A 17,138-nucleotide genomic window follows, 5' to 3' on the forward strand; every position below is an offset into this window, starting at 1 on the left:
TTACAGAGCTCAGCTCCATCGATCCATTTGAGCCATGCTTAAGCACGACCGTGCCAGGCTTGCAGGGGAAAAGCAGCGAGGCATTCGCTCAGACTGAGACGTGCCAATGTTCAGACAGTGGCAAAATCTCATTTCATGACTCGCCGGTGCCATGTAGGCTAAAGCGCATGGCTGAGAGCACATCCCCGGGCGGCAAACCTCCCAGAGCCTGCGGTGCTAAATTCAACTTGTCTGGATTGAGGAGTTAACAAAATGGAAACCTGTAGGGTGGAGAAAGCATCTGACCGCATCAGTCCGTGGTTTATTGATTGAAAATAAAAACATTGACATTTTTTTTTAGATCCTGACCATGGCTGAATCAATGTTCATTTGTACAATCACGAGTTATTAGGGGGAGGGCGAGTTTTTGCGGGACAACTCCATTCATATCATTACTGTTTTCATAAAAACACAACCTGGAAAAGATTGAGAAGAACATGCGAGTGGCATGTGTACTGGATGTAGCTTATTCACCTACTTTCTGCTGCAGGCTGCTGTAACAGAGGCACTGGCATTAAAATGGATACACACAAGCAATATTTAAAACAAGGGATTGTGGGAGATGGAAAGTGGAGTTAATCAAAGAGAGGCTGGCTGCCTGGGTGCCTGGGTGCCTGGGTGCCTGGGTGCCTGGGTGCCTGGGTGCCTGGGTGCCTGGGTGCCTGGGTGCCTGGGTGCCTGGCAGGCAGGCAGGCAGGCAGGCAGGCAGGCAGGCAGGCAGGCAGGCAGGCAGGCAGGCAGGCAGGCAGGCAGGCAGGCAGGCAGGCAGGCAGGCAGGCAGGCAGGCAGGCAGGCAGGCAGGCAGGCAGGCAGGCAGGCAGGCAGGCAGGCAGGCCGTGGAGTCTTTAAACTCTGCATGCCCACCAGGCCCGTCCATGACAGACTGCCGTGACCTTGTCTGAACACCACGTTTCCCATCTATTTATTTATGTCAAAGTTAAGCTCTCACAATGTGTTCACTCATAAGCATGTGTAAATGTGTCTCGTGCCTGCACTGCAGTCCTTGCACCCTAATTAGAATTTTAGTAGGGACATTTGGAGATAGGTTTGAATAAGTGCTTTGTCTGCTGTTCATGGCTCACTGAAATGGGCAGACTAAAAATGCACGAGTCCTTTTCTACAGACACAAGTGTCTGATTACACGGGATTTTTTATTTGGCTTCTATTTAATGTGACAATTTCTAGTTTGATTCAATCAAAGAAAATGTGAAATAACAACAAAACGCACGTCAAGCGATTGTTGAAGCCATTGCAGGATGAAAAAAAAAAAAAGAAGAACCGTTTGCTGATTAATATGGTCATTCTGACAAGGTGCCCGAGGTGAATCCACAGAGAATTACCACGCAATTGGATAGCTTAGCTTGCTAAGTTGAAACAGCACGTTAGAACTATACACTCGTTGGTCTTTTATCCGGCGCTCTTACAAAACATCCATCTACATTTTGATGTTAAGTGCCTCCCTCACCTCATTTACAATGTAAATGTGAAATGATGGGGAAAGAAAATCGAGGATGTGGAAGAAAGGAAAAAGTAATATACACGTCTCTATCAGAGGTGGAAATGAACAGAGGCAGCATTATCTGACAGCAAAACAGATGAGCCGTCAGCAACCTTTATGAGGCTGTGACGAAATGAGCACAGACAGCCACCGATGCTGCTGCTGCTCCTGCTCCTGCCTCTTTATGCCTCTCTGAGGAGAAGGGAAGGGAAGGAGGTGCAAGAACAAAAGGGAGCCGATCATGACGGGATGCTAGGTGCAGGTATCCTCGCAAAAGCAATTTGTTTTTCATCAAGATTAGCGAGCGATAGCCGCTCTCATTTCCCTTCAGCCAAATTTCAACTCCAATGAAAAGAAACAGTTAGAGGCAAACAGGTAGATAGACGGCAGTGATCTACTTTATTCCATTTACGGCCAACAACATTGAATCAAAGAAATACATTTCAACCAAGATTCAAATTGGTACATTAGTACGAGCCAAAATATGCATCATATGAGACAATTAGGCAGGAATTTGCCTCAGCCTAAGAGCACCAAAAGTGCCTCGACAAATTCCACACCACAAATTGTAATTATACACAGTGGGAGCTGAAAGCATGGAGGCAATTACTTGCACATTGAAATTATTAAATGTCATCAATAATGCATTGAGCGAGTGTTAGTATTACAAAGTTTCATAACTGTTGTGTGCACAACTCATGAATAATGCAGAAAGCGTTGTAATGGCCTCTTACTGACGGGGAGAAGATACCAACGGGGAAGGTCGAAGAAAACAAAAGGCTTTGAAGACTGATTGTGATCATGCTTTCATTTCATTTGACGTTATATGCGAGCAATTGTTCTGTGCCGTCATGGCAAATCAAGGGGAAGTGAAATTTAATGATAATCTTGGACTTTCATTCAAAATAAAGAAACACGCTAAGGCCAAAGCACAAGGGCACACGGGGATGGACGCATTGATCATTTCAGTCATTTCTTTATGGATCGCCGATTCCGCGGCGTACAATATTTCTTCGGGCGAAAGCAGACTAAGCGGAAAAATGATGTACTCAGTATAAATGGGAACTTTTTTTATGGTTGGCAACCAAATCATCCAAAGAGAGGAAAGAGAGAACACGGCTCTTTAAAAGAGCAGGACAAAAGACGTTTTTGTGTTTCACCTGGCACTGCAGTATCCATCTCATCATCCCTGGTGAACTTGTATTGAGGTCAAGAAGAAGAGGAAGCAGCAGGATGGAGGCAGAAACGGAAGTAGAAGTAACAAAGAGATTGAGAAACTCAAGAAATTAGCCACTGGCTACCATTTGCACCTCTCTTGCTGTGAGTCATGGGAAAGTAATGCTGGAAGCTGAAAATGCTGTTTTTATTGAAGCCAATTCATATGGAGTGCTGCTGACCGAAGCACTATGGAATAAAAAGGATCAAATTCCTTTGTTGGTCCCACACAACTAACCTTGTTAGGCATCACATTGCATCTGCTGTAAATACTGTAGAAGCTTTTCTTTATGGCGGCCACACAACAAGATGAAAATATGCCATTTTTTTAAAAGGCTGCCTCGAAATGAATTCATGCCTGGGTGAGCAAAGCCTGAATATGATCACGTTTGCCATCGAGGGATAAGCCAGTGTTTATTCCGACCGACGTTTTGTGAGAACCGATCCTCAAAGGTAGTAAGAGTCATGATTACGACATTAAGGCTTGAAATGAGCACGTTCCAATTTGTAAATTCACATTTTGCATCTCACGCAATGAAAAGCAAGACTGAGAATTTCTTTTCAGTTTTTCCCATGACTGAACCACGCAAAACAGAAGGCTGATGATATTCTTCAAAGAAAATATGATAGTGATACAGTCAATCGACTGATATGCTTATACGTATTTATCATGAGGAACATTGAAGGAGAGTTTTCACCATGACAAAAATGATATCTGAAAAAACTAACTATGAAGCTTGACAAGCCAAAGCCAATAAGGCAGAGATGGAAAGTGGGATCACGCAATGAGGAAAGAAGTGTGCTTTCACATGGAGAACAGCAATGGCAGCTCTTGTGATTCAACTAATAGTGTCCGGGGTTCATCTCAAGGAACAAATATAGGCCTGCAGCGGAGCCTTTTTCTCACACAGACAATGGATGAGAGTCAAGAAAAGGAAAAGGAACAAGGCAGAAGTGTATCCAAATCACTTCCGCCCCATCAGCCGCTCGCTCACACTCGACACGATGGCTCATTATTGTAGATCGCACCTTGGTCATTGGAGCAGGGGGAAGAGAAGCGGTGAGGTGAAGAAAGATACCCACTGCTCCGTCACCCCGTTCGTCATAATCAGCCCCTCATCATTTCAAGCCAAAGCATAAAGTGCTTCTTCAGCCTTATTTTAAGCGTGCTTGGCGATATTCTAGTCTATCACAGTTTTAAGCACGCTTCCGTCATCCCGTATTGAAACTTATTCAACTCATGGGTGTCATTGAACTTTCATTCAAACATTCAATTCATATTTGTGAGCCCTTGGGCTGATTTTAAGCCATGGACTTTTCTCACCTATAATGAATGGAAATGTATTGCAGATGCAGGCATGCCAACACACGCGCGCACACACACAATCTTTGGGGAATCCAAATAATGTCAATGATCTCTCACTCTTACCATCTATTTCCACGCTCAAACATCTTATGCCTTCAAAGGTGTTAATTATAGTAGCAGATGTTGTGACATCTCTATTCAATACAAGAGTTTGAATTGAAACTAGAAATGATTACGATCACGCAAACGTTTTTTTTTTCTTGTCGAGTTGCGTCGGATTGACACGGCAGCTTTAGGGAAATGAATACTCCAAGGAGAGATGGTTTACACAGACATGAATCGCTTTCATTTGAATGTTCCTCAACATGCTTTTTGTCATTTGGTGGGGTTTCCAGCCACGTCGTGATCATATTTGTGTTTGCTTCCACCTGTCTCTCATTTCAGGCTTAATTCGATTCACGGATGCTAGCACACATTACATATTCACGCCGTCGATGGAATACAGAAGACCAAGGGCACTGGGAGCCAAACTAATGCCAAATCGTCATCAAATGGCTGCAGAAGCATTCTTTCTAGATGAGGCCCAAACAAAAGTATCATCAAGCAGATTGACTTGTGCATATTGATGATTTCATCTCAACTTGACCTTTCCTACTTTGGCTGGAGCAAGAAATATGCCAATATGTCACCTGCGTGTTATTCTTTGCAGTTCGCAATGATACTAAAAGCCTGAAATCCCTCCCTGTCCAAGTTTCTAGACATCGCCCGGAAAAGTGCTTTTCCCAATCCATTTCCACCAGCTATTGATAGATTGCACATTGTTATGGCAAATAAATGTAGAATAGATTGATTGAAAACAAAGGATTAGAAGAGCGCCAGGGCAATAATGACAGAGAAAGTCAACAATTTGAATGCATGCTAATGCAAATGCAATAAAAGCTATTTACCATAATTCACATTTTTAAAGCCCTATTAAATGTCATATGCTGGAGTAGAATGACTTTGTGCATTCCAAGAATGTATCCAAGGTGTGCGAGATAATGATCCTGACAAATTGATGGAGCTCTAAAACTGATTGCATCTTTTCACACAACTGAAAATTGTGTTTGTCAAATAAAATATAATCAGGTCAATAAAAGGTAGCAATAAAAGCTCCGTTTTATATGTCGCTTTCACTCGATCACGATGTGGTTTATTAATTAGGAGCTATCGTACAAGAGCAGGAAAAGCAACATATAGAAAGGAGCATTTGCTTGGTCTCAACGCCGGGAAGAGGGACGGGACGAGACGAGACATATCTAGAAACAGGAAGCGTCATGGATTGCAAACAATAGGCTCAAGAAATGATGCAAAGAAGGTCAAATGAGGATGGCCTACATGGCGAGGTTAAAGGACTGCTGTGTCAGGCGTTCAAACGGAGGTCACAACGTATTATCTGCATGACTGGAACTTCCAATGGACTGCTGTGAAATAGGGGTGCAATCAAGCACATAGATAGACTAACATCACCTTTAATAGGATCACTCACCTTTTCACTTAGAGAGAAAATAATAAAGGAAACCGACAAACTCCGCCAAAATCTCTTAAGTGAATAATGACCATCATCGTACCTTTTAGATCCTTAACAGCGGCTACAGACTATATTTTCTTTTCTCAAATGACCTTGGCTTTCAAGATCGTTGAAGCTTTTCTAATCAAAAACCTTTCGAAATCTCCTACTTTAGCACGGCTCCATTCAAATGTGTTGGTTTTTTTTTTTTTACTAGCCTTCAATATCCTAAAACATTTAAACACACATGACCATACACAGAAAATATTTGGGGGTTTCTGAAAACGATGAAAAATGATGGCATGAGAGGGTGCTGTTTACATTGGAGGAATACGGCGCAGCCAAAAATCCATTACCCAATTTCAAGCCAAGGATTAATGAAAGGATGTAAAGTGACATGAGATTGGAGAATGATAATCCCTTCAAAACGATAACCGTGTTGGTGTGAATGCGGCACGGCAGATGAACAACCATTGTTGACTTACATATCCTATAACACTCAGCGTGAAGCATTCTATTCCAGTCGCACTACAAGTTGTACATTTCTGTCCATCCATGGATAGAAACTCACACTTGAGATGATCTAGATTATGATTGAGCCAAGGAGCTGAAGAACAGTCCGGATGTTGTTGCGTTGCATTGCAAAGGGTCAAATTCAAATCAAGATACGATGAAACCCGTACTGGAACGGTTCCAAGGTATCTTTTTACATGTTGCATGTGCCAGGCACACCTTTCTCTCCAGGTCCTAAGGCCTCATTGAGATGGATGGCAGACAATCAGGCTAATTCCAAAAGACTTCAATTAGCATGGAACGCAGGGCGACCTTCATTAAGAACCTGTGGCTTGCGATAAGGCTCCAGCCAGGGACGAGACAAACCAAGCATCCATCTTACACAATGAGCACACTGTGACACGCCGGAGCCACCGCGTAGATTAACGCCAAATGAAAGCCAAATCAGACCAAGAAGACAAAACAGCGGAGATAAGCAAAGGATGAAGAGGAAAGTCACTCTGAAGGAAAAAAACATTTGACATGGGCGAGCGAGGGCTGACTGTCAAAAGACTATCAAAGTAGAGGAATGCGCAGTGGAGAATAGGCATGAACAAAGGCTGAATCATTCAAATGCACTGCATTTATTCAGCGATAGAGTAGCAAAATGTAAATTCCTATCCGCTTTGGTGGAATCTTACTACTCATAAAAATATAACTGCATTGGTTCCATCTGAGCTCTGACCCTTATGTACAGTTTGACAACGGGAAAATGTGCCAAAGCACGCACAAAAGGGGCTAATCATCCATTTCCCATTTTAAAATTGCGTGTGTGTGTGTTTGTGGCTGCAAATCCCTCTCCATGTGTCCATGTGACAGATGGGCTCTCAGAGTGGAAGTTCAAATCTGGTGCTAGGGGAGAGAAGGACTTTTGGCCGTGACAACCTTCACAAGTACATATATTGGCTGGGTGAAGGCCCAACCAAAGCTGGCCAAAACAACGGCACAAGATTGCGCAAGTGCTTTTCATATGTCACACAATTACCAGAGCAGTTAAATCCAGATTGAGCTGCTTGTAAATTTGAAATGAATTTACAAATCAGGAAGAGAGGACATAATACAAACGGACACGCTCAGCTGTGGAGTTTCTGCGTACCTTTTTTGACAACATATGGTAGGTAGCGCACAAGAATAACAAGTGTGCAGTTAAAGAGCACTTGAAACTTGTGCTATTCATTTCAAACATCAAAGGTATATGAAGAATTTGACGCAGTGACAAGAGTAAGTGCTTTGTGGACGTGACCGCCACTAATGTTCCAGTTCAATTTTTTCAGGCCTCTGATTGAGTGAAGTACTAACATCAATGTCAATTGGTCACGTCTCAAATGTACTTTGTAGACTCGCTCACTCTCTCTCTCACTGGACATAACCTTTCTTTTCCCGTACACTTATTTCCTTTTCATAGTCAGTCCTTATGCAAAACGCTGGTGATGCATTTATAGCACCAATGGTGCTGTAATTCAAAAGTTTCCACACGCAGGTGTCAAGGTCAAATTGTCCTTTCAATAACCCCGTCGCTCAATGACATGCTGATTGGTCTCTTTTTTTCCCCTCAGCTACAAGTCGGCACATTCTTTTGTTGCCCTTCTCGCGTTCATTCTTTCTGTTCTCCCTCTCGCTAGCTTTCATCTTTCCCTTGGTGTTTCTCCCGGCTTCTGAAGTTATGCCACATTCTGCCAATGAAGAAGAAGAAGGAGAATGAAGGGATGAATGTGGGTCACAGGAGGCCGTGCATTTCAAGGCTCTACTCCACGAGTAAAAAGGAAATTGATCTCTGGCTGGCTGGCTGGCCTTCTCTCCTATTCGCTTTAGGACCGGCCTGGGCTCTCGCTCTCTCACGCGAGTTCATGGAAACAGGGTTCATCTGCCGTTTGGATCTCGCACTTTTCCAAAGCAGCAGGTGCAGCCATGCTGAGATGCAGCATCATGCAGTCAAACAGCGGGTTTCGTCCCCTAACAGCACTGTTTATGTGTGAAAGAATGGTCAGCTCCATTGTCAAAATGTCCAAAAGAAATGTACGTATTTGAAATCGACTCCAAGCAAATGTTGTAATATATTACCACCTGCTGGTCTTTTTGAGTCCCTTTTTATGAACCCGGAGGTTGTGCCCATAGTTCATGAATGGACATGGAATAATAAATGAGCAGCCCGCTCATTACTCCAGTAATCGATGGAATGATAGATAGTAAGATTTATTCTAAAAAGATGCATTTGTAACAGCACTAATTACATTTCAATGAGTTCACCTTAACCCCATACATGTGTTCAAATGGATTTGTTCTGTCCATAGATGGGAGGATATTGGATTAATGTACAAGTCTCCTCAATTTGTTTGGAAAGCCTTAAAGCTTCTCTCCATCTTGCCAGCAGGTGCTCTGCTGACAATAATCTGTGAACAAACAAAAACGCAAATTCTTGTCAAAACGTGCGTGTACACCAAACACGAGCTTCTACTTTCATTGTTTTAAGATCATGGTGTTTGGGAATAGTTTTATTGAAATGAATTGTATTTTTTTTATTGAAATGAATCCAACAGAACCCATGTTTTGTCCTTAGCCAGGAAAGGAAACACAGGAGAGAAAAAAAAGCAGTGAATAAAAACAATATGCAAATCAGGGAATAGTCATTTCAAATTAAAATTCCCCTCGAAAGATTGATCCCCCCAAAAAATAAAAAAAAATAAAAAGACACGTAGAATCTCATCGTGGTGTCGAGCCAGCACACGGGTATTAAGAGTTATGTTTTATGCAACGTGATTCTTAGCCGATCCTCAGCTGCATCTGCCGGACAGAACGGAGCACGCTCCAAAATCAGATTAAAGCAAATATAAATAACATAACTGAGAGATACATAGGAGTAGATTTTGTTAATCTGAGCAGCAGATTAAAGCCATGATACTGTGTCAAACAGATGAGGTGGGGGCTTCAAGAGTAGCTCACAATCATAAAAATGCAATGACAAATTTCAAAGTATGCACATGTGATCTGTTCAACTAAAGCAATTTAAAGGGGACAAATGATGGAAAATAGACTTTTCATTGCTTGTATACACACAGTTTGGTCTCTGGAGTTTCTATTGGCCCATCAAGTGTGAAATTAAACAAGGGAAAAGAAATCTGCGCTGCCACATACACAACTCGCGCAATTTGGCGGCACCGGCTCCAAAAGGAAAACTAGAATGCCTGCTGTCTTTGCAAGGGCTGATCACAGTTACTTGTTCAGATACAGGGCGCTCGCTAACTGCTAAGTGTACCCCCCTTGGCTCCGCCTTTAGTTGTCATGGTAACCAAATGTATACTTTCCACGGGCCCAGCAGTAGCTATGTGGAAAGGATGGGGGATGGCGGACTTGCCCGCCCGCCCGCCTGCCTGCCTGCCTGCCTGCCTGCCCGCCTGACTTGCTTGCTTGCAAAATGGACATCCCAAACATATCACCATACCTCTGGACTGTTTTGAATTTCCATCTCGCACGTGTGTGAGCGACCTTGGTAATTGATTGTATTCTGGCTATGATAGCTTCATGAAGCAGTCGGCGACCCCCTGCTTTTCAAATATGAATTTCCCATCAAATTAGAAAGCACCAAGGGGCAACATGACATTAGCCCACACATGGAGTGAGTTCATAGTTGATATGAATGCACTGCACAAAGGCAGGACACAGATGTGTAACAGATGCAAATTGGCCTTAAAATGGAGCAAGAGAGCACCGAGAGAGACGGAATGGCCCTAGGCAAGCACTGACCTCAGCTAAAATTACCTCCGTGCTGCACCCAACACTTATTCAGCATCCTCAGTACTGTTGCTTGATAGTGTGTGATAGTACTGGCTTTGGCAAAAGGGAGTCTCTCGCACACCGTGGCCTTCGCATCGGACAAAACGCTCACCGCGTTTGACGAACAGATGATCACATTTGATTCTTATCGCTCATATGAAGCCATATTCTACAGTCATGTCTTGACATACTGTATGAATGAATGGATGGATGGAAATGGGATTAAGCCCATTGAAAATCAAAAAAGAAATATTTTCTTCTCAGAAGATTCTCAGTCGGCTCTCGTGTGCACGTGTACGTGTCACAGAAACGACACCCCGCGACTTGCACACTTCAATGCAGAGCAGCAGCGTGAAATGTGTTGTGAGGTCCCCTCCATGGGAAAGACTGGATGACTGCTGAAGAGACGCTGCCCCCCCCCTTTGACCTGGCCAGCTTCATTGTCATGCGCTTGCACACATTCACATACCACTAATCAGTGTAAACACCCGCGCGCGCGCACACACACGTACAATTAAAGAATATCTCATAGTAATCAATGAAATCAATCATGATCAATATTCAACAGTTCCTTCGTTATTTACAGAGTAAGGCAAATTGAAAACTAACATAGCTGATTTTGACTGTGCCACAGGGATTAGGCATGTTTAAATCCACTTAAATCTGCTGTCAAAATGATAAGGCCTCTTTTTTTCCGTATTCTGCAACTGAAATATAGGTCATACAGAGGAGAGGAACATTGCCATGTGTTCACAAATGTTGAGCGCTACTGCCTGCCTACATTCACAACAAAGAAAGAAAGCACACGCATTCTCAAAAAGCCCCACGCCGTACGCTCAACGGCGCTTTGCCGTCGTTTCCCTGGGCAACAAGAGCGGAATCTACCGTGTTGAGAATGGAGCTGGAGGAGAAAGAGGAAAGCGTGATGGAAAGCACACATGACATCCTAATCTTCAGCAAGCATCTGTGCGAGAAGTCGGAGGAGATGCCGCACAACAGTACATGCTTGCCATCACATCAAATATGTCTACCTGAAAAGTAGCATTAAAACCAGTTGAATGTCAATTGAACAAAATCAGAATGCTTTGTTTGAATCCGTGTCGATTTCACGCCAGTAAGGTCACATCAATGGACGTATGGCTCCAGAAAACAACGTCGTGCGATGCAGTGCTACTTTTGAAGCACACTTTCTATTATGGCGCAGAGTACCTCGGGAATTTATTGCAACCGGTTTTGGAGGTTGAATTGCATTCAGCAGAGCTAGCGAAGCCTAGTTTAGCTTCAAATTGGGAAAGCCATCATTAAAGTCAAGCAAACAGCTCATTTGAATTTTTTTTAATTTGGCACCAGGGCCAAATTACATTCACATGAGCCCTGCTTGAAATCATCCTGTTCCTTCTGATCTTAACTGATTCAACCCTTTTTGCCTGAAACTTCCTTGCCAGTGAGATTAGGTCGCACAGAGCGGCGACATCTGTTGGAAGAGCTGGCACAGCGCCGTCACTCTGGCTACCGGATTTATCCTTGACCAACCTATCAGCCGACGCTCGGCCTGTGCGTAGTTTCTCTCGGCCCTTTGGCGCAGCTTTACTGACCCACGGGAAGTGCAAAAATGTCGGCTGAAGGAATCAGGGGACTAAAGAGTGCAAAGCAAGTACAAATATGAATGCAGCACAAGTGCAAGGTCAAAGTGAGAGTGTGAAATTTGAGCACAAATATAAAAATATATATATAAAAATAGCAAATATTTGTCCACATGTTTCAGCCAATATCTTTGAGCAAGTCAGATTCATTCAAAATCTGACAACACATTGCAGGCTAGCGCAAACAAGGCATTGAAGAATCCCAATGGGTCTCTCATTGAAAATGTCACAGCCACCCACGGTCACGGGAAAGTCCTACAACGTACGTACAGGCCCAGCGACCGTTGTGGCTGACCGGAAGACAAGTGATGAATCAACTCATTCAAGCAATTAGTGCCATGACACATTCTCAAGCCATAATTACTCGTCTGGTTGTCCATGCAATTTGTTAAAGGCATTCACAAGCAGTCTGAGGGAAAATCAACGCGCTTGGGGGCGTTTTCTCACTTTTTCTTGGACATTTGACATTTGGACAGTTTCATTCTTTTCAGCAGAGGTGACCTTGCCGACAAAATCCGGCCAGTTTCCCTACGTCCGTCCACATCTTTAAGCAGTAATAGTTGCATTCATGAATGCTAAATTTGTCATCCGACAGTCTCATGGCATTGCATTTGTAATCCTATTTCAGGCAGAAATGACCCAAGCGTCGCATAGTGGCGAAATCGTTTGAGTGACAACGGTCCTACGTAGCAGCTGAAAGATTAAAACATAATGTCCGCATGTGAGCTATCAGAGGGCAAAAGGGAATGAGGGAAATTCCTGCGGCCATATGACCTTTTGTCTTGGCTTGTGCAAGTCCTGCACACTGATATCGAAATGAGATTCCAAAGGGGCCCAGCGAGTAAAGTAGCTTACTTCTTTTCAGCATAACCACTTGTTTGAAAATCCTCGCACGAGCCTCATTTGAAATGGCCGGGAAGACCCGACAAGGATGAACGTCGGTAACGTACACACACAGCAAACAACGGGATCGCGAGCGGGATGCACGACTTACGACAGTTCTCCTCGTCGCTGTTGTCCGAGCAGTCGTCATCGTCGTCGCATCTCCAAAGGCTTGGGATGCACCTTCCGTTGTTGCACTTAAACTGTCCGGCTTCACACTGCGATTCTGTATCCATTCCTGGGTTTGAATCAAACAAAGAGTCAGTCATCGTGTTCCTATTATTTGGAAGCAGAGTGCTTGTCACAGTGACAATGGAAAATTAGAAGGGATTCTTTTAGCATTTGCTTGGCTTGAATGAAGATGTCATGTTTTCACAAGACAATCTCATCTTCACATTTGTGTGGTCTCAAGTTTTAGTTTGACACCATTGATTTCACTGCACGAAAATGTATCTCTGACTCATTTGTGCTTTAAGGTGTTTTGACAGACTACGTTTGGAGCACACGTTTTACGGCTCCGCAAAAAGACAAAACATAGATTGCAGGCAGGCAAGGCAGGCAGGCATGCAAGGCAGGCAGGCAGGCAAGGCAGGCAGGCAGGCAGGCAAGGCAGGCAAGGCAGGCAGGCAGCCAGCCAGCCAGGCAGCCAGGCAGCCAGGCAGCCAGGCAGGCAGGCAGCCCACAGTGACTGTCACACATCCCGCATGCCCTGCATGCACAGACAACACGTGCAGTGGTCGTGAGGCTCCCTCCACCTGCCCCCCGGCACATTGTCACCTTGTGTCACCGCTGTGGTTCCGTTCATTGGGTGACTGTGATGGCAAGTCTTTCGCAAAACACGACCCGATGAGGCAAAGCAAAGCGTCCTACCTTTCGCGCATTGGAGCTCCAGAAACAGCAAATGGAAGAGTAGGATCTTGCAGAATCCGGTCCACATCTTGAAGTCCGTCGATTGATCATGCAATCGAAAGTGTCCCTGCAAAGATGTCGTTGCTGCGTTGCGTTGGATGTTTTCGCTCTGTCGTTCTGTAAATGTGTGTGATCCGCCGGGCTGGGTTTGGTCAAGTCTGGGCTGGGCTCGGTTGCTCGGGGTTTCTCGGGGTTCCTCGGTTCCCTTCTTTCTCTCCCTGTGCGTCCGTCCGCCGTCGGCTGCCGTTTGAATGCGTGACGTTTATGGGCGGGCGGGATAGCTGAGCCTGAGCCGAGCCGAGCGGAGCCGACGGTGCTGTGCGCTAATTGGCAGTTCGTTTAAAAACCAGCTTGGGAGGTCGTACCTGCTGCCCTGCCACTGCTGAGTCACGATGAGAAAGAAAGAAAGAAAGAAAGAAAGAAAGAAAGACGCATCTTGAAATATGATGAAGACGATCGCTATCTTAGGCGCGTCTCGCTCGACTCCAAACTTGAAGTTGAATGTTTCTCAATCAGCGCTCAGAAATAAACTGAAAAGTGAAAACTACACGCTAAAAAGGAAACAAAGGTCACACCGAAATATGAGAATGGATTTCTTTCTCTTCTCGTTCATTTTGCAGCATTCATAGGGAAAATATAAAAATAATAATAAATAATGCTTTGAGAAAAACTTGAGGAAAAAGTCATAGTGTACAGCTGCCAAGACTCCTGCAGTCAGTCAAATGACTTATTTCGACGTGCAGTGAAGAATTTGTAGGATATGAACTAAATGATACGTGTCTGCACTGCAGCACCAAGCGGTTTGAAGCAATTGGGCTTTGCTTGCAGGTCAGCTGCGGCTTAACATGGCTCATGTTTTTCAAATGACCTCAGCGCATAAATAATACATGGACTGTAAATGTCATATTAGGACAGTGGTGACACGGTGATTGCAATTGCTTCGGTCAGAAAGTTAAGATTGAACAAAGTTTTTGGAGTCAAAATAGATCAGGAACTTTTTGGAAAATGCTGCTATGATTGGCGTGTTAGAATTTCAGTCCAATGCCGATTGTTTCTTGTGTGGGATGACGCACGCACGCACGCGCGCACGCAGATGGACAGACAGACAGACAGACAGACAGACAGACAGACAGACAGACAGACAGACAGACAGCTGGCATTGGCCTGCATCCTCTCCCCTTGAACTTGAGCGCAATATGATTCATGCAGGCAAAAGTACCACAAATGTATCCCGTGTCATCTCTCATCCATCAAGCCCAGAGGAATACAGCATTTGTGCGCTGCCCTGCAGTAGCGATGAGCTCCAAATAAGAAGGTGAACTAGAGCAGAAGGACAAGTTCGCCGCGCACACTCCGACAACAAACACACACACTTTGGAGTTCAAAGAGTCCAATGTGGCACATTTTTGGTCTCGAGAATCTCAATCGGATGAATCAAAGCGACCAGCCTGGATTTACATCCGAGCGTTTCCAGCTGAGCCTCAGTACAGAGAGCACGTGTGCTCCCCCGAAACTAATGTTGCCATTCTCATCAATTGTCATCGTTCACTTTTGACCTTTAACATACAAGCCATACGCATCTTGTGAATGCATGTGACTTCCTTGGTGTGTCATCAGCGTGACCTTTATACGTGAGCGTTCACTTTTATTAGGCCATCCTTTGAACGATGCTAGACGAGGCTAATCTGACATAAGTGCTAACCGGGTGAGCGGAGAAGCAAGAAACTTGCACTTGCACTCGTGCTATTTCCACACTCAACTTTTTTTCCCTTCCCGTCGGTCAGTGCTGAAATGGTGTTCATCGGTCATCCCTCCCTGCATATTGCAATTCATCTTGGCTGCAGGACACTGAGCGAGTAAGACTTGATACCTTCAAAGTGATACCTTTGCCACACTTATCTCTTTATCTGCCTCTATTTGTCTGTGTTCTCATTTGATTCTTTCTCGCTCATCTGCTTCAGGCATGTGACTTAGTGCGGAGTGTTGATGGGAAAAGGCAACACATCTGGTGGTCAGCAAATGATCTCTCTTTCCTGCAGAGTCTTTCCTCCGTGTAAATAGTGTATTGGCACAGTACTCGTGCACATCTCTGCCATTACGGCTTGTGACCCAAAAAGCAGGATTCCATGATTGAGGTCTTGTCGATCGCTGGCTGGCCGGCTGGCTGGCTGGCTGGCTGGCTGGCTGGCTGACCCGCTGCAGGGAGAAAATGCACTGTATAAAATGGTCACGTCATTAGCAAAATATTTGAAAACGGATTCATAGAAACATGATGTGAAATCATTTTGGATTACACGACTGTGATTGAGTCATTTGCTGACAGCTAAACCCTATAGAAAGAGATTTTCAGTTTTCAGCTTTAAGGAGACATCATTACCACACACAGCCCAGAAATAATATGTCGCCACATAAACCCCATGTATAATTCAAAAGTCAAACATTCCTCATGCTCTAGTAATCTGGTTAAATAATTTGGGATTACATAGCCACATTTAGGGCCATGGCAGATCCCTCCCCTCCGTTGTGTGGTACAAAGGGCATTTGAGACCTCCCTCCATGTACAGATAATCTCTGAGTGGCTTCAGCAATGAACACAAGAATGGTTTTATAGTATCTGGAATTGTGTGTTAACGGCTAATAGGAATGTGTGTTCCGTCCGCCCCCCGGCCATTGGCTCAGGAAGCGCACCGTGATGAGTCGTTAAAAGCCAAAGCCTGTATTTTCTCATTTGCCATGTCAAACAAATTCCACCCGAATGACATTTTTTGTCATATTCATCGAGCGAAACCTGCCACTATAGCTTTTTTTTCCTCAAGTCTAAATCAGAGTCAATTTTCTAATTTGTCCCTTTTTCTAATCGTTTCCCCATCCATCACAGAGACAAATGTTCTTTCCCTTTCACCAATATCAGGCTACGGAGAGCAGCGTTGGATTTCGATATTCAAAAGGTAACCAGGAGACAGAAGAAAAGTGAGAAGAGTGAGGCTGCTAAAGGTAGGATTGAAAGGACACAAAGCAGCCAGCCAGCAAGCAGGGCAGGGCAGGGCAGGGCAGGGCAGGGCAGGGCAGGGCCGGGCCGGGCCGGGCCGGGCCGGGCCGGGCAGGGCCGGGCAGGGCAGGGCAGGGCCGGGCAGGGCAGGGCCGGGCAGGGCACTCCTCAACCCTGCCATCCCCTGGGAAACTGGCCAGATGTATTGAAGGGAGAAAGAAGCCAGATCATTACGCAGAAAAGGTTGAAAGGTCACAGCAGGGAGCAGTCTGCACAAGGAGAGCAGAATAGTACCTTAAAACACAAGGCTCGAGAAAAGAACAAAGTGACGTTTGTTATTGTGATTATTATTCTTATCAGGGTAGGACGCAAGCCCCACTGGAGCAGGACACATGGGACATAGCATTCAAAGAACTTGATATCTATTTTCCTACCTTCATTATTTAGGAATACGGGGAGGTTAAAAAAGGCCTTTTTTTTTTTTTTTCCCTGAGCAGTATCATCATCCCACAGCTTCATGATGACTGTATGAATTTGAATGAACAATGCGTGTTAGAGTGACTAAAAAGGCATGCTCAGTCAGCACTGCTCACTCACTCTCACACCTCCACTATTCCCCATAGGGCAGATTGTAACATTATCCAGTGGAAAAGCAAAATATCCTCATCTAAATGCTAATCATAAACGGCATTTCCAATTATTTTCTCACTGTGTCTAATTTCCATTTACTCACAGGCGAGCGTCTACGTGGCTTTCCCCTTCCTCAACTTTCAACAGTTTATGAA

At 44.5% G+C, this 17,138-nt stretch overlaps 1 protein-coding gene across 3 annotated transcripts in view; it reads right to left on the reverse strand.

Annotated features, from left to right (window-relative positions):
- Positions 1-13,727, reverse strand: part of lrp8 (low density lipoprotein receptor-related protein 8, apolipoprotein e receptor) — a 50,852-nt gene extending 37,125 nt beyond the window's left edge. For all 3 annotated transcript variants that reach the window (XM_085927765.1, XM_085927764.1, XM_085927762.1), the window contains exons 1-2: positions 13,326-13,727; positions 12,568-12,693 (exon numbers count right to left, since the gene is read on the reverse strand). In XM_085927765.1, coding sequence (XP_085783891.1) covers positions 12,568-12,693; positions 13,326-13,392 — 193 coding nt within the window. In that variant the 5' untranslated portion in view covers positions 13,393-13,727. The remainder of the gene's footprint in view (positions 1-12,567; positions 12,694-13,325) is intronic.
- Between the last annotated feature and the right edge of the window lie 3,411 nt (positions 13,728-17,138).

The sequence above is a fragment of the Syngnathus leptorhynchus genome, chromosome 13 (genome assembly GCF_054491065.1).
Source record: "Syngnathus leptorhynchus isolate UIUO chromosome 13, UIUO_Slep, whole genome shotgun sequence".
Lineage (NCBI taxonomy): Eukaryota > Metazoa > Chordata > Actinopteri > Syngnathiformes > Syngnathidae > Syngnathus > Syngnathus leptorhynchus.